The following is a 17,943-nucleotide window of genomic DNA, read 5'->3' as shown; positions in this document are numbered from 1 at the left end:
TTAAGAGAAGTGGTCCTTTTTTTTTTTTGAGATGGAGTCTCACTCTGTCACCCAGGCTAGAGTGCAGCGGCGAGTTCTCGGCTCACTGCAACCTCCACCTCCCTGGGTTCAAGCAGTTTCTCCCACCTCAGCCTCCCGAGTAGCTGGGATTACAGGCACCCTCCATCATACCTGGCTAATTTTTTTTTTTTTTTTTTTTTTTTTTTTGAGACGGAGTCTCACTCTTTCACCCAAGCTGGAGTGCAGTGGTGCGATCTCGGCTCACTGCAGGCTCCGCCCGCCGGGGTTCATGCCATTCTCCTGCCTCAGCCTCCCGCGTAGCTGGGACTACAGGCGCCCGCCACCTCGCCTGGCTAATTTTTTTTTTTTTTTTTTTTTTTTTTTTTCTGAGACGGAGTCTCGCTCTGTCGCCCAGGCTGGAGTGCAGTGGTGCAATCTCGGCTCACTGCAAGCTCCGCCTCCCGGGTTCACGCCATTCTCCTGCCTCAGCCTCCCCAGTAGCTGGGACTACAGGCGCCCGCCACCACGCCCGGCTAATTTTTTGTGTTTTTAGTAGAGATGGGGTTTCTCTGTGTTAGCCAGGATGGTCTCGATCTCCTCCTGACTTCATGATCCGCCCATCTCGGCCTCCCAAAGTGCTGGGATTACAGGCGTGAGCCACCGCGCCCGGCCTAATTTTTTGTATTTTTAATAGAGACGGGGTTTCACCGTGTTAGCCAGGATGGTCTCGATCTCCGGACCTCGTGATCTGCCCGCCTTGGCCTCCCAAAGTGCTGGGATTACAGGCGTGAGCCACTGCACCCGGCCAAATTTTTGTAATTTTTTAGTAGAGACAGGGTTTCACCATGTTGAACAGGCTGGTCTTCAATTCCTGACCTCAGGTGATCCACCCTCCTCGGCCTTCTAAAGTGCTAGGATTACAGGTGTAAGCCACAGTGCCTGGCCAAGAAATAGTTCATTTTGTTTTGTTTTGTTTTGTTTTGAGACAGAGTCTCGCTCTGTTGCCCAGGCTGGAGTGCAGTGGCATTATCTTGGCTCACCGCAGCCTCTGCCTCCCGGGTTCAAGCGAATCTCCTGCCTCAGCCTCCTGAGTAGCTGGGCCTACAGGCGCCCACCACCACGCCCAGCTAATTTTTTTTTGTATTTTTAGTAGAGACGGGGTTTCACCATGTTAGCCAGGATGGTCTCGATCTCCTGACCTCATGATCTGCCCACCTCACCCTCCCATAGTGTTGGGATTATAGGCGTGAGCCACTGCACCCAGCCCTGAAGAAATTTTTGATTGTTACAACTGGAAGGGTGCTACTGGCGCATAGTGGGTAGAGGCCAGGGATGTGCTAAGCCTCTTACAAGTAATTATCCTAAATAAACTACAGTGTCAATAATTCTACTGTTTAGAGACAGTTCAAAAAGAAATGGTAAACCCGAGTAGTCCTATATCTGTTAAAGAAATTGGGGCTGTGCACCGTGGCTCACGCCTGTAACTGCAACACTTTGGGAAGCGGAATTTGGTGGATCACCTGAGGTTAGGAGTTCAAGACCAGGCTGACCAACATGGTGAAACCCTGTCTCTATGAAAAATACAAAAATTAGCCAGGCATGGTGACGCATGTGTGTAATCCCAGCTACTTGGGAGGCTGAGGCAGGAGAATCACTTTAACCCAGGAGGCAGAGGTTGCAGTGAGCCAAGATTGGGCCATTGCACTCCGGCCTGGGTGACAGAGCGACAGTCCATCTCAAAAAAAAAAAAAAAAAAGATGGAAAGAAATTGAATTCATTTCTAAATACCTTTCTAAAAGAAAATTCCAGGCCCAGATGGCTTCACTGGTCAGTTCTACTAAATATTTAAGGAAGAAATAATACCAACTCCACATAGTTTCCTCAAGAAAATGGAAGAAGAGGGAACACTTTTTAACTCATTTTATGAATTTTAGTATCAGCATTACCCTGATGCTAAAATCACAAAAAGATATTATGAGAAATAACTACTGACAATATTTCCTATGAATATAGACAAAAATCTTTAATGAAACATTAGCATATCAAACCTAGCAATGTACGGCCAGGCGTGGTGGCTCACGCCTGTAATTCCAGCACTTTGGGAGGCCGAGGTGGGTGGATCGCGAGATCAGAAGATCGAAACCATCCTGGCTAACACACGGTGAAACCCCGTCTCTACTAAAAATACAAAAAAATTAGCCAGGCATGGTGGCTGGTGCCTGTAGTCCCAGCTTCCCGGGAGGCTGAGGCAGGCGAATCGCTGGAACCCGGGAGGCGGAGCTTGCAGTGAGCCGAGATCGCACCACTGCACTCCAGCCTGGGCGACAGAGCGAGACTCCGTCTCAAAGAAAAAAAAAACCTAGCAATGTATAAAAAAGATAATACACCACAACTAAGGAGGATTTATTCTGGAAAACCATAGTAGATTCAGCATTCAAAGATAAGTGAATTCACTGTGTCATTCTAAAGAAGAAAATCTGTATGATGATCTAAGTAGATGCAGAAAAAGTATTTGACAAAATTAGACGTTTATTCATGATAAGAACTCAGCAAACTGGGAATAAAAGGGAACTTTTTACCCTGATAAAGCACTTCTTTTTTTTTTTTCTGAGACGGAGTTTTGCTCTTGTCACCCATGCTGGAGTGCAGTGGTGCAATTTCAGCTCAATGCAACCTCCGCCTCTCAGTTCAAGTGATTCTCCTGCCTCAGCCTCCTGAGTAGCTGGGATTATAGGCGCCAACCACCACGCTTAGCTAATTTTTGTATTTTCAGTAGAGACAGGGTTTTACCACGTTGGCAAGGCTGGTCTCGAATTCCCAACCTCAGGTGATCCACCCACCTTGGCCTCCCTAAGAGCTGCGATTACAGGCATGAGCCACCACACCCGGCCCTGATAAAGTACTTATAAGAAACCTATAGCCAATAAACTATTTAACGGTGAAGGAATGAATGCTTTCCTCGTAAGATCAGGAATGAGGCAAAGACATCCATTCTGACCACTATATTCAGCGTGATTCCAGAAATCCTAGCCAGTGCAGTAAAGTAAAAAAAGGAAATATAAGGCATAAAGATTAGAAAGTAATAAATAAAACTGTCTTTATTGTAACATAGAAAATCCTATATAATTTTCTTTTTTTTTGAGATGGAATCTCGCTCTGTCGCCCAGGCTGAAGTGCAGTGGTGCAGTCTCGGCTCACTGCAACCTCTGTCCCCTGGGTTCAAGTGATTCTCCTGCCTCAGCCTCCTGAGTAGCTGGGACTACAGGCATGCGCCACCATGCCCGGCCAATTTTTGTATTTTTAGTAGAGACAGTTTTGCCATGTTGGCCAGCCTGGTCTCGAACTCCCAACCTCAGGTGATCCACCCGCCTCTGCCTCCCAAAGTACTGGGATTATAGGCATGAGCCACCACGCCCAGCCTAAAATCTTACATAATTTTCTATGTAGAAAATCCCAAGGAACCTACAGAAAGACTTCTAAAATGGATAAGTGAATTTATCAAGATCACAGAAAAGAAGTTCAATATACAGAATTATATATATACACACACACACCCATAAATATATATATATATATCTATATCTATATCTATATATATATATATATTTTTTTTTTTTTTTTTTTTTGAGGTAGAGTCTTGCTCTGTCACCCACGCTGGAGTGCAGTGGCCCAGTCTTGGCTCACTGCAACCTCTGCCTCCCAGGTTCAAGCTATTCTGCCTCAGCCTCTCGAGTAGCTGGCACTACAGGCATCCACCACCACACCTGGCTGATTTTTGTATTTTTAGTAGAGACAGAGTTTCACCATGTTGGCTAGGCTGGTCTGGAACTTCTGGGCTCAAGTGATCTGCCTGCTTCAGCCTCCTAAAGTGCTGGGATTACAGGTGTGAGCCACCATGCTCAGCTTCAAAATTATATTTTTATATACTAACATTGAACAGCTGGAAATACAACATTTTTTAAAAGTGCTATTTACAAAAGCACCAAAACACAATAAATAACTTAGGTATAAATCTTTTTTATTTTAATTTTATTTATTTATTTTTTTGAGACGGAGTCTTGCTCTGGAGTGCAGCTAACTGCAAGCTCTGCCCCCCCGGGTTCTTGCCATTCTCCTGCCTCAGCCTCCCGAGTAGCTGGGACTACAGGCGCCCACCACCACGCCTGGCTAATTTTTTTTGTATTTTTAGTAGAGACGAGGTTTCACCATGTTAGCCAGGATGGTCTCGATCTCCTGACCTTGTGATCCACCCGCCTCGGCCTCCCAAAGTGCTGGAATTACAGGCATGAGCCACCGCGCCTGGCCATACTTAGGTATAAATCTAACAAAATACAGTCAGGATCTGTATGCTGAAAACTAGGATGCGATGACTAAAGAAACCAAAGAAGACCCGAATGAATGGGGAGATACACTGTGCTCTTGTATGGGAAGACTTAACACAGTATAGATGTTAATTCTTTCTCTCTTCAAATATATCACAATCAAAATTCTAACAGGATTTTTTGTTTACATTGACTGTCTGAAATTTAATTGGAAAGGCAAAGGAACTACAATAGCCAAAACAATTTTGAAAAGGAACAAAATTGGAGCATTCATTCCACCTGATTTCAAGATGTAATAGAAAGCTCCAGCTTCCAGATAATGTGGTATTGGTGAAAGGACAGGTTACATAGACCAAAGAAACAGAATTAGAAGTCCATTAGAAGTCCAGAAATAGAGCCACACATAAATGATTCAGTTGACTTTTTTTTTTTTTGGAGACAGAGCCTTTCTCAGGCTGGGTAGCCTGGAGTACAGTGGTGCAGTCATAGCTCACTGCAGCGTCCACCTCTTGGGCTCAAGTGATCCTTTTGCCTCAACCTCTCATGTAGCTGAGACGGCAGACGCATGCCACCATGCCTGGCTAATTTTTTTCTTTCTTTTTTTTTTTTTTTTGAGATGGAGTCTTGCTCTTTTGCCCAGGCTGGTGTGCAGTGGCACGGTCTCGGCTCACTGCCTCCAGGGTTTAAGTGATTCGCCTGCCTCAGCCTCCCAAGTAGCTGGGACTACAAGTGCGTGCCACCATGCATGGCTGATTTTTTGTATACATATATATATATATATATATTTTTTTTTTTTTTAGTAGAGATGGGTTTTCACTGTGTTAGCCAGGATGGTCTCCATCTCCTGACCTCCTGATCCACACACCTTGGCCTCCCAAAGTGCTGGGATTATAGGCGTGAGCTGCTGTGCCTGGCGTGCCTGGCTAATTTTTTTTTTTTTTTTTTTTTTTTGAGATGGAGTTTTGTTCTTGTCGCCAGGCTGGAGTGCAGTGGCGTGATCTCAGCTCACCGCACCTCCACCTCCCGGGTGCAAGTGATTCTCCTGCCTCAGCCTCCCAAGTAGCTGGGATTACAGGCATGTGTCACTATGCCCAGCTAATTGTTTGTATTTTTAGTAGAGATAGGGTTTATCCTTGTTTGTCAGACTGGTCTCAAACTCCCAACCTCAAGTGATCTGCCTGCCTCGGCCTCCCAAAGTGCTGGGATTACAGGTGTGAGCCACTGTGCCCAGCCCTGCCTGGCTAATTTTTAAATTTTTGGTAAAGATGGGCTCTTGTTATGTTGCCCAGGCTGGACTTAAGCAGTCTTCCCATCTGTGTCTCCCAGAGTGTTGGGATTACAGGCATAAGCCACTATGTCTGGTTTGGTCAGTTGACTTTTGACAAAAGTTGTGAAAACAATTCAATGCAGAAAGGGATGACAAATAACTCTTAAAAATTCATCGATTAGAAAATATAATTTGTTTTAAGAAGTGGGCAAAATTTTGAACAGATACTTTACCAAAGAAAATCCGTAGGGTGGGCATGGTGGCTCACGCCTGTAATCCCAGCACTTTGGGAGGCCGAGATGGGTGGATCACTTGAGGCCAGGAGTTTGAGACCAGCCTGGCCAACATGGCAAAACCCCGTCTCTACTAAAAATACAAAAATTAGCTGGGTATGGTGGCTTACACCTGTAATCTCAACTACTTGGGAGGCTGAGGCATGAGGATAGCTTGAACGTGAGAGGCAGAGGTTGCAGTGAGCTGAGATTGTACCACTGCACTCCAGCCTGGGCAACAGAGCGAGACTCTGTCTCAAAACATAAAATAAAATAAAATGTAGATGCAAATGAGCATCTTTTCATGTGTTTAACATAATAGTCATAAAGGAAATGCAGATTAAAAAAACAGTGGGATACTACACACTTAATAGAATGACTTACACAAATAGTGACAATGCCAAGTGCAGGTGAATATGTGAAGTAATGAACTCTCGTGAGGAGGCAAAATGGAACAGTTACTTTAGAATGGGGTTTGGTGGTTTCTTATAAAGTTAAACATACACTTAACCTATGATCCATCAATTCCACTCCTAGATATTTCTCCAAGAGAAATGTAATACTTTTCTGTTACACAAAAACTCATACATAATGTTTATAGTAGCCCCAAAACTGGAAGCAACCCAAAGGTCCTTCTGGTGAATGGATAAACAAACTGAGGTGTGTCTATAAAATAAAATAATACTCAGTAGTAAAAACAAACATATAGGCTAGGCACTGTGGCTTATGCCTGTAATCCCCAGCACTTTGGGAGACCAAGGTGGGAGGATCGCTTTGAGTTCAGGAGTTGGAGACCAGCTTGGGTAACATAGTAAGGCCTCATCTCTGTAAATAATAATAATAATTAAAGTAAATAAATAAAATTAAAACATATGGATGAATAAATAAAAATAAAACAAAAATAAATAAAATTAAAACATTTCAACTCAGCATAATGCTGAGTGAAAGAAACAAAACTCAAAATACTACATAATTTATGATCTCATTTATATGATGTTCTGGAAAAGCAAAATTATAGGAACAGAATACATTGTGTTTACTGGTGGCCAAAAGTTGGGTAGGAGGAGGGGTTGACTATAGTGGTGCATAAGGGAATGTTTTGGGGCGATGGAACTTTTCTGTGTCTTAATTGTGGTGATGATTACATGATTATATGCATTTGTGAAAACTCACATAATTGTGTACCAAAAAGTAATGTTTTTATATGTAGATTTTGGAAAGTCAATAAAAAAAAATAAAACGTGTGATTCTTGTTTTCTCCAAGATGCCTTGGCTTTGCTTTGGGAGAGGCTTCTGGAATCCTCTCCCTTTGCTTTGGTTGAGGCCCTCAGAGGATTGGGCTGCCTTGAGTTCTCTGTGTCTTTAGCACTGGAAAGTCTCACCATGGTGGTGGCAGGTCTTTTTTATTTCTTAATAGAACAGAACGTGGGAGTGGGAGGTTCTAAAATGTATTTTTTTTTTTTTTTTTTTTTTTTGTGAGACAGTCTTGCCCTGTCACCCAGGCTGGAGTGCAGTGGCATGATCTTCGCTCAGTGCAACCTCTGCCTCCCAGGCTCAAGCTATTCTCCTACCTCAGCTTCCTGAGTAGCTGGGATTACAAGCGTGCACCATCACTCCCGGCTGATTTTTGTATTTTTAGTAGAGACAAGGACTCCCCATGTTGGCCAAGGCTGGTCTCGAACTCCTGACCTCAAGTGATCTGCCCTCCTCTGCCTCCCAAAAGGCTGGGATTACGGGTGTGAGCCACCGCACCCAGTTACAATGTATTCTTACTTGACTTTTTTTTTTTGAATGGCGGACTCACTCTGTCACCCAGGCTGGAGTGCAGTGGTGCTATTACAGCTCACTGCAGTCTCTGCCTCCTGGGCTCAAGTGATTCTCCCACCTAAGTCTCCCAAGTAGCTGGAACCACAGGCATGTGCCACCACACCCAGTTAATTTTTCATATTTTTGGTGGAGATGGGATTTCACTATGTTGCCCAGGCTAGTCTTGAACTCCTGAGCTCAAGCAGTCCACCCACTTCTGCTTCCCAGAGTGCTGGGATTACAGGCGTGAGCCACTGCACCTGGCCTGTTTGACTTTTTTAAAAAAATGGACTTTATCCAGGCAAGAATTACATGTAATAAAATTCCCCCGTTTTTAATGTAGAGTTGGATGAGTTGCAGCAGATTTTTATACCCGTGAAAGCCACCACCTCCACAAGCAGTATCCATCGTCCCTAGAAGTCCTCTCATGCCCATCTTCTAGAGCATCAGTCTTAGCTGTAACCCAGGTGTAAGAGCCCTTCTGGATTTGCTGTTGTCATCCAGCATTACCTCATAAAGGCCTTGCTGTGTCTCCACTGTGTGCAAATTGTCCCTTTCAAAAGTTACATGATGTTTCATTTCAACATACTAGGGTTCATTAACCATTTTCCTACCTTCTCTTGGTGTGATGCCCCAGCTGCACCACAGTGAAATTTGTTGTGCACATCCCTTTCAATTAATCCCTTAGCCTTAATTCTTAGCCCTATAGTCCTTGCCAAAAATTTTTCCCATATAGCAATACATTGCTTTCCTGAAAACGCTAAACCATCATAGAATGCTGCCATCCCTAGGTGCGTATCCCAGCCTTATTGTGTCTTTGCTGGCCTTGGTTGCTGTTTCCCCCTCTCTCTTAAGAGCTTGTTATTTCAGTAGTTGTATAAATGGAACTGCCGGGTTGTTTCAGGGTTGTTTATATTTTTTTGGTTGCTAATGAGGATGAAGTTATTTTCAAGGATTTTTTTTTCTTACACTAGTGGGAACTCTGTTTATAATTCTTGTCCTTTCATTTATTTGGGTGGTTTTTCTTATCAATTTAGATGAATATTTTTATGTAGTATACCTTCGTAGGTGTTGACATTCATTTTAAGGATATGATACTAAATGTACGTGTTAGAGGTGTTGACATTCATTTTTATGGAATGATATTGTTAACCTTTTTGTTTTCTAGCTGGTTTAGGTGAATTTCGAATTCGTGACCTGAATGATGAAATTAACAAGCTGCTAAGGGAGAAAGGACACTGGGAGGTCCGGATAAAGGAGCTGGGAGGTCCTGATTATGGAGTGAGTACATGGCAGCCCCAGTGGCGGGTCTTGTCTAGTTTTCCACCTACAGCAGTTCCCAGCCCATTCCTGCCATAGGAGTCCCTTGATACAGGAAACCTATGAACAGGATGGGTAGGATGATGCTGGAAGACCTCACAGCACATGCCTCACAGCAGACAGGGCATCTATCTGTATGTACCAGCCAGAAGGCCTTGCGGAAGCTGCTTCATCTCTGGGCCTCGTGTTTAAAATCACCATGAGCCCGGGTGTGGTAGCTCACTCCTATAATCCCAGCACTTTGGGAGGCCGAGGCGGGCGGATCACTTGAGGTCAGGAGTTCAAGTCCAGCCTGGCCAGTATGGCAAAAGCCCATCTTTTCTAAAAATACAAAAATTAGCTGTGTGTGGTGGTGCACGCCTGTAATCCCAGCTACTTGGGAGGCTGAGGCAGGAGAATCACTCGAACCTGGAAGATGGAGGTTGCAGTGAGCAAAGATCGCCACTGCACTCCAGCCTGGGCAACAGAGTAAGACTCTGTCTTCAAAAAAAAAAGACTATGGTCCTTCACTGGGTGCAGTGGCTCACACCTGTAATCCTAGCACTTTGGGAGGCTGAGACAGGATGAGCCCTTGAGCACAGAAGTTTGAGACCAGCCTGGGCAGTGTTGTGGGACCCTGAATCTACAAAATATTTAAAAATCAGCTAGGCATGGTAGCACATGCTTATAGTCCCAGCTGCTCAGAAGGATGAGGTGGGAGGATGGCTTGAGCCTGGGAGGTGGAGGCTGCAGTGAGCTGTCATCATGCCATTGCATCTCAGCCTGGGTGCCAGAGCAAGATACTGTCTCAAAAAAAAGATAAAATGACCATGGTTCCTCACATTCTTTGAGTACCTTAGGAACTGGAGACAGCCATTTGTTGGCTTTGTTATCTGAGAGCCATAGAGACACTACATTCTGTCCTTTTTTTGGACTTCTATAAATGCAATACTCTAGAACCATAGCTTTCAAACTTTTAAGAACATGGCCCATTGTAAAACACACACAGACACACACACAATCACAAGCCAGCACACAAAGGTGCTGAAAAAAACAATAAGTATGGTATATTTTTTATTCTGTTCTATTTTGGTTTTTAAAAATTTGATGTTTGTGACCTGCTTAACTGATTTCATGACGCACTAATGGGTCTTGGTTTTGAAAACTCCCGCCCCAGAGCCTAATTCATTCACACTTTTGTGATGAGACCTACCTCAGATCACTGGAAACAGTATGTAATCAATGGACTATAACGTGTTATATAAGAAACACATGCAGTTTTTCTACGTGTTGATCTTTTCACCTTTGAGAAAGTCTAACACATAACCATAATTCTTACCCTAGTACATACAAATGGAGTGTTCAGCCTTCCCACTGCAGAAGAGGAAAGGCATTCCCATTTCTGAAGCACCTTTTGTGTCCGGGCACCGCACTAGGAGACTTCTCTTGGGTGTCTTGCCTAACTTCTTTTTTTCTTTTCATTTATTTTATTTTTGTTGTTTTTTATTTTTATATGCCAATCTTCTCTATCATTCCGATTTTAGTATATGTCCTGCCAGAGTGAGCACTTGCCTGACCTCTTCAGCGGTTGTGTGGTGGAGATTTTATTTTTCCTGTGAGGCGGCTTAAAAGCAGCTCATTAATCCACCTAGAAAAGTAGTCTCAGGTATGAAAAAATTCGTATGTGAAATGTTAAGTTCCACCACCCAAATTCAACACTATTAATATTTTTATATATTTTTTCCAGAGATTTTTAATGCTTAATAATTTTATTTTTATTTTCTACATAGAAAAGTAATATATTATCACTAAGTTCAGAAAAGTACGAAGAAGTAGAACAACACTCAGTCACAATCCCATTACATAAGTGCAGCCACTTGAATATGCTCTTTATCTTTTTTTTTCCTTCTGTTGTTTTTGTATGAATGTCATAATTGAAACCATACTCATTGTATGTGCAATTTTGGTTCTGGATTTTGTTTTTCTTTTCAAAATGTAGCTTTCATTATATAAACAGTACATATTTTTGTGCAGAGAAAAAATATAAAAATTATAAAATATAAAAAATACATATTAGTATATACATTATAGAAATTCATTAATATTCTAACTATGTGCTTTATTCTCTAAACTGTATAAGGAATACAGTTTCATGTCAATAAATAATCATATGATAGATATGTATATTAAATTGTTTTATTCTAGTTTAGTTTTTTTTTTTTTTTTTTTTTTTTTTTTTTTTGAGACAGAGTCTCGCTTCATCACCCAGGCTGGAGTGCAGTGGTATGATCTTGGCTCACTGCAACCTCTGCCTCCTGGGTTCAAGCAATTCTTGTGCCCCAGCCTCCAGAGCAGCTGAGATTACAGGTGTGTGCCACCACACCTGGCTAATTTTTATATTTTAGTAGAGTTGGGGTTTGACCATGTTGGCCAGGCTGGTCTCGAACTCCTGACCTCTGGTGATCTGTCCGCCTTGGTCTCCCAAAGTGCTGGAATCACAGATGTGAGCCACTGCACCCAGCCTCTTAGTTTTTGAGACAAGATCTTACTCTGTCACCCCAGGCTGGAGTGCAGTGGCACGATCATGGCTCACTGCAGCCTTGACTCCAGGTGCAAGTAATCCTTTTACCTCAGCCTCCCGAGCAGCTGAGATGACAGGTGTGTGCCACCATGCTCAGCTAATTTTTTTTTTTTGAGACGGAGTCTCGCTCTGTCACCCAGGCTGGAGTGCAGGAGTGTGATTTCGACTCACTGCAACCTCCCCTGCCTGGGTTCAAGCAATTCTCATGCCTCAGCCTCCAGAGTAGCTGGGATTACAGGTGCCTACCACCACGCCCAGCTAATTTTTGTATTTTTAGTAGAGAGGGTTTCACCATGTTGGCCAGGCTGGTCTCGAACTCCCTACCTCAGGTGATCCACCTGCCTTGGCTCCCCAAAGTGCTGGGATTATAGGTGTGAGCTACCGTGCCTAGCCATGCCCAGCTAATTTTTAAATTTTTTGTAGAAATGGTGTCCCATTATGTTGTCCAGGCTGGTCTTGAGCTCCTGGAGTCTATCAGTCATCCTGCCTCAGCCTCCCAAAGTACTGGGATTACAGGCATGAGCCGCTGTGCTCAGCCAAATTGTATGATTTTAAAAAATGTTTTTTAACTCAAAGAACATTGCAAAAATATACAGAGAACTTTTATATACTGTTTATACAGATTTACTGGTATTTAACATTTTGCTTGTATTTGCTTTATTTTCTTTGTGTACCTTGAGATTTATTTTTTGTGAACCACTTGAAAGGTAGGTTACAATACATCATGCTTCTTTACCCTTTAATATATGTGTATTTCCTAAGAAGAAGAATATTCTCTTATGTAACCGTGGTAGAGCTATCAAGTTTAAGAAATTTAACTTGGCTACAATAATTGAATCCATGTGGCATTTCATCAGTTTTCCCAATAATGTCCTTGGTAGCATTTCCCCTGCAGTACAGGACCTGATCCGGGGTCACATACTACATGTAGTTGTCAAATCGTCTTTTTTTTTTTTTTTTTCGAGACAGAGTCTCACTCTGTCGTCCAAGCTGGAGTGCAGTGGCGCACGATCTCAGCTCACCCTAACTCCGCCTCCGAGGTTCAAGTGATTCTTGTGCTCCAGCAAGTGATTCTTGTGCTCCAGCAAGTGATTCTTGTGCTCCAGCCTCCCAAGTAGCTGGGATTACAGATGTGTGCCACCATACCCTGCTAATTTTTGTATTTTTAGTAGAGGTGGGATTTTACCATGTTGGCCGGGCTGGTCTTGAACTCTTGACCTCAGATGATCTTCCCGCCTTGGTCTCCCAAAGTGCTGGGATTACACATGTGAGCCACCGCACCCAGCAAATCATCAGTTTTAATAGATATAGTTGTATCTTCTGGATGTATTTCATTTTTTTTCCACTGATTGTCATATAGGTTGTTTGTAATCTTTTTAAAGGTTTTGTCACTTAGCATCGTAAGTGTTTTTTATCTTTATTTATTTATTTATTTATTTTTAAATTATTTTATTTTATTTTTTTGAGACGGAGTCTTGCCCTGTCGCCCAGGCTGGAGTGCAGTGGCGTGATCTCAGCTCACTGCAAGCTCCGCTTCCCAGGTTCATGCCATTCTCCTGCCTTAGCCTCCCAAGTAGCTGGGACTACAGGCGCCCACCACCATGCCTGGCTAGTTTTTTGTATTTATAGTAGAGACGGGGTTTCACCGTGTTATCCAGGATGGTCTCGATCTCCTGACCTCCTGATCCGCCCGCCTCGGCCTCCCAAAGTGCTGAGATTACAGGCGTGAGCCACTGCGCCCGGCCTAGTTTTATTTTTTTTTTTTGAGACAGGGTCTTGCTCTGTCACCCAGGCTGGAATGCAGTGGCGCGATAGGTGTGTGTCACCATGCCTGGCTAATTTTTGCATTTTTTTGTAGAGACAGGGTTTCGCCATGTTGCCCAGGCTGGTTGTGAACTCCTGGCCTCAAGTGATCTTCCCGCCTCGGTGTCCCAGAGTGCTGGGATTACAGGTGTGAGCCACCATGCCCAGCCCATAAGTGTTTTTTATTTATATATTTATTTATTTATTTTATTTTTGAGACAGAGTCTCACTCTGTCACCCTGGCTGGAGTAGAGTGGCACGATCTTGGCTCACTGCAATCTCCACCTCCCAGGTTCAAGCAATTCTTCCTGCCCCAGTCTCCTGAGTAGCTGGGATTACAGGCGTGTCTCACCACACCCAGCTAATTTTTTTATATTTAGTAGAGACACAGTTTTGCCATGTTGCCCAGGCTGTCTTGAACTCCTAAGCTGAAGTGATCGCCTACCTTGGCCTCCCAAAGTGCTAGGATTACAGGTGTGAGCCACTGCATCCGGCTATTATCTTAAAATATATTTGCAGACATGGAAATAGTGGGTTTAAAGATCAGATCCGCCAGGCTCAGTGGCTCACACCTGTAATCCCAGCACTTTGGGAGGCTGAGGTGGGCGGATCATGAGGTCAGGAGTTCAAGACCATCCTGACCAACATGGTGAAACCCCGTCTCTACTAAAAATACAAAAATTAGCCAGGCATGGTGGCACGCACCTGTAATCCCAGCTACTCAGGAGGCTGAGGCAGGAGAATCGCTTGAACCTAGGAGGCGGAGGTTGCAGTGAGATTGTGCTACTGCACTCCAGCCTGGGCAACAGAGCGAGACTCCGCCTCAAATAAATAAATAAATAATAACTAACTAACTAACAGATCCATTTTCTCTTTTTTCTTCACAATAAGAAAGTCGGCCCTAAAATGCTGGATCATGAAGGAAAAGAAGTCCCAGGAAACCGAGGTTACAAGTACTTTGGAGCAGCAAAAGATTTGCCTGGTGTTAGAGAGCTGTTTGAAAAAGAACGTAAGTAACTAAGTTTGTGACAGTTTTAGCCTTTCATTGGTAATAATCATAAGAGTAGATATGCTATATGCTAACTGCTCTTACTTTTTTTTCTTAGTTGCATAACAGCCTTATAGTGTAGGAATTATTGTTCCCAGATTTTAACTGAGAATTCTTAAGAACTGGGATAGAATCATAGGCCCATGCCATACAATTGGGTCTGGAAAGTGCACCCAGGATTGGCTGGTGCAGGATTCTGCCTTTGGCAGGTGCTAATCTGTCAGTCTGGACAAGGAGTTTCCCTACTTGAAGTTTCCCAGAACGATTGGGGCAGGCTCTGAAGTTCATTGAATCAGGTTCATGTTTCAGTTACTTATTAGTTGAACAAATGATAACCAAAGAACAAATAAAATCTTGGGCCAAACCCTAACATGTAAAAATGGACAAAAGTGAGGCCCAGCACCGTGGCTCATGCCTGTAATCCCAGCACTTTGGGAGGCTGAGATGGGCGGATCACCTGAGGTAGGGAGTTAGAGACCAGCTTGACCAACATGGAGAAACCCTGTCTCCACTAAACATACAAAATTAGCTGGGCATGGTGGTGCATGCCTGTACTCCCAGCTACTCAGGAGACTGAGACAGGAGAATTGCTTGAATCTGAGGGGTGGAGGTTGCGGTGAGCCGAGATCATGCCATTGCACTCCAGCCTGGACAACAAGAGCGAAACTCCATCTCAAAAAAAAAAAGGAGAAAAGTGGAGCTACTTTGTGTGAATCCAAATAGGGCACACCCACCTTTCCTCCTCCTTTCAGCCAAACCTCCTGAATATAATTTGAAACTGTTAGTCTGGAGTTTTAGTCTGTTTTGATTTTGTATTTTAGAAAGGTAGTCAACACTTCATAGGAAAAAGTATGAGAGGCAGAGAAGAATGATGCCAGTATTTTCACCATTATTAGCGTTTTGTTATATCTCCTTCTAGTTAGCTTTTCTATTTAAAAAAATATATAGTTCTATTTTTATTAAATGCTGCTTGTTTTAAAATTCATTATTCCAAAACTAGTTTTACATAGGGCACTACCATCACTTAAAAATAATTCAGAGTTTAAATATTGTGCCATTAATTATGAAGGAATATATTTTTTACTACAGAGGAGTTATAGCCAGGCACAGTGGCTCATGCCTGTAATCCCAGCACTTTGGGAGGCTGAGGCAGGAGAATCACAAGGTCAGGAGTTCGAGACCAGCCTAGCCAACATGGTGAAACCCTGTCTCTACTAAAAATACAAAAAAAATTAGCTGGGCATATGGCAGGCACCTGTAATCCCAGCAACTCAGGTGGCTGAGGCAGGAGAATCACTTGAACCTGGGAGGCAGAGGTTGCAGTGAGCCGAGATCGTCCCACTGCGCTCCCCTGGGCAGCGGAGCAGGACTCCATCTCAAACAAAAAAAAGAAGTTATAAAATACAGAAAATCAGAAAAAACCACTCACATTTTCACACCTTGTATGTGATGATTGTTAATACATTAGGGCATTGTTCCCTCTAGTTTCTTTCTTTCTTTCTTTCTTTTTTGAGATGGAGTCTTGCTCTGTTGCGCAGGCTGGAGTGTAGTTGTGCGATCTCGGCTCACTGCAACCTCTGCCTCCTGGGTTCAAGCAATTCTCCTGCCTCAGCCTCCCAAGTAGCTGGGACTACAGGCGCATGCCACCATGCCCAGCTAATTTGTATTTTTTTTTTTTTTTTGAGACGGAGTCTTGCTCTGTCGCCAAGGCTGGAGTACAGTGGCCCAATCTTGGCTCACTGCAAGCTCCACCTCCCGGGTTTACACCATTCTCCTGCCTCAGCCTCCTGAGTAGCTGGGATTACAGGCGTCTGCCACCATGCCCAGCTAATTTTTTTTTTTTTTTTTTTTTTTTAGTAGAGACGGGGTTTCACCATGTTAGTCAGGATGGTCTCGATCTCCTGACCTCGTGATCCACGTGCCTCAGCTTCCCAAAGTGCGGGGATTACAGGCGTGAGCCACCGTGACCAGTACTAATTTGTATTTTTAGTAGAGACGGGGTTTCACTATGTTGGCGCCAGGGTGGTCTCGAGCTCTTTTTTTTTGAGATGGAGTCTTGCTCTGTTGCCCAGGCTGGAGTGCAGTGATGCGATCTCGGCTCACTGCTGCAAGCTCTGCCTCCCAGGTTCACGCCATTCTTCTGCCTCAGCCTCCCGAGTAGCTGGGACTATAGGCGCCCGCCACCATGCCTGGCAAAGTTTTTGTATTTTTTTAGTAGAGCCAGGGTTTCACCGTGTTAGCCAGGATGGTCTCGATCTCCTGATCTCGTGATCCGCCCGCCTCGGCCTCCCAAAATGCTGGGATTACAGGTGTGAGCCACTGCTCCCGGCCGGTCTCAAACTCTTGATGTCATGATCTGCCCACCTCGGCCTCCCAAAGCGCTGGGATTACAGGAGTGAGCCACCTCGCCTGGCTGTTCCTTCCAGTTTCTAAAGGGTTGTATTGGGGCGGCTCCTATATTGTGATTATGCTCTGTATGTTAGGTTTTTTGCATTTACATTTTTCTAAATGTATTTTTGCTTATTCCAGTGATAGATTTTTGGGTTTTTAAATTTATTTTTCCTTTTTTGTCATCTATTGAAAAGATTTTTGTTTTAGAAAGAAAATGAATAAGCGAATTTTACTGGTTATAATTCAAATAGTACAGATAGAGTTAAAGTCCTCTTACCTCTACGCTCATCCCAGTGCCCCTCCTAGAGGTAACTGATAACCATTATTATCTGTTTGGTATGTTCCTTTCCGGCCTTAAAAAATTTTTTTATTTTTTTAGGCCAGGCGCGGTGGCTCACGCCTGTAATCCCAGCACTTTGGGAGGCTGAGGCGGGCGGATCACAAGGTCAGGAGATCAAGACCATCCTGGCTAACATGGTGAAACCCCGTCTCTGCTAAAAAAAAAATACAAAAAATTAGCTGGGCATGGTGGCGGGCACCTGTAATCCCAGCTACTTCGGAGGCTGAGGCAGGAGAATGGCGTGAACCCAGGAGGCGGAGCTTGCAGTGAGCTGAGATCGTGCCATTGCACTCCAGCCTGGGCAACAGAGCAAGGCTCTGTCTAAAAAAAATAAATAAATAATAAAAAAGAAGAAGAAGAAAATACAAAATTAGCTGGGCATGGTGGCAGGTGCCTGTAATCCCAGCTACTTGGGAGGCTAAGGCAGGAGAATGGCGTGAACCCGGGAGGTGGAGCTTGCAGTAAGCTGAGATCGCGCCATTGCACTCCAGCCTGGGTGACAGAGTGAGGCTCTGTCTTAAAAAAAAAAAAAAAGAAGAAGAAGAAGAAAATACAAAATTAGCTGGGCGTGGTGGCGCGTGCCTGTAATCCCAGCTACTCGGGAGGCTGAGGCAGGAGAATTGCTTGAACCTGGGAGGCGGAGGTTGCGGTGAGCTGAGATTGCGCCATTGCACTCCAGCCTGGGCAACAAGAGTGAGACTCCGTCTCAAAAAAAAAAAAAAAAAAAATGCTGGGATTACAGGCATGAGTCACTGCGCCTGGCCAGCTTTTATTCTTTGACCAATCTGGTTGGTTGTCATTTTGTTTTTCATTT

General features: G+C 43.8%; 1 protein-coding gene across 1 annotated transcript in view; it reads left to right on the top strand.

The window, feature by feature from the left end:
- The window catches only part of ISY1 (ISY1 splicing factor homolog), a 35,548-nt gene that overhangs the window by 10,353 nt on the left and 7,252 nt on the right, over positions 1–17,943 (top strand). Inside the window, exons 6-7 of the mRNA XM_054482152.2 lie at positions 8,836–8,948; positions 14,242–14,359. Of these exons, the coding sequence (XP_054338127.1) occupies positions 8,836–8,948; positions 14,242–14,359 (231 nt within the window). The remainder of the gene's footprint in view (positions 1–8,835; positions 8,949–14,241; positions 14,360–17,943) is intronic.

This window comes from Pongo pygmaeus, chromosome 2 (genome assembly GCF_028885625.2).
Source record: "Pongo pygmaeus isolate AG05252 chromosome 2, NHGRI_mPonPyg2-v2.0_pri, whole genome shotgun sequence".
In the NCBI taxonomy this organism is placed as follows: domain Eukaryota; kingdom Metazoa; phylum Chordata; class Mammalia; order Primates; family Hominidae; genus Pongo; species Pongo pygmaeus.
This window is presented reverse-complemented; position numbering and strand designations above follow the sequence as displayed.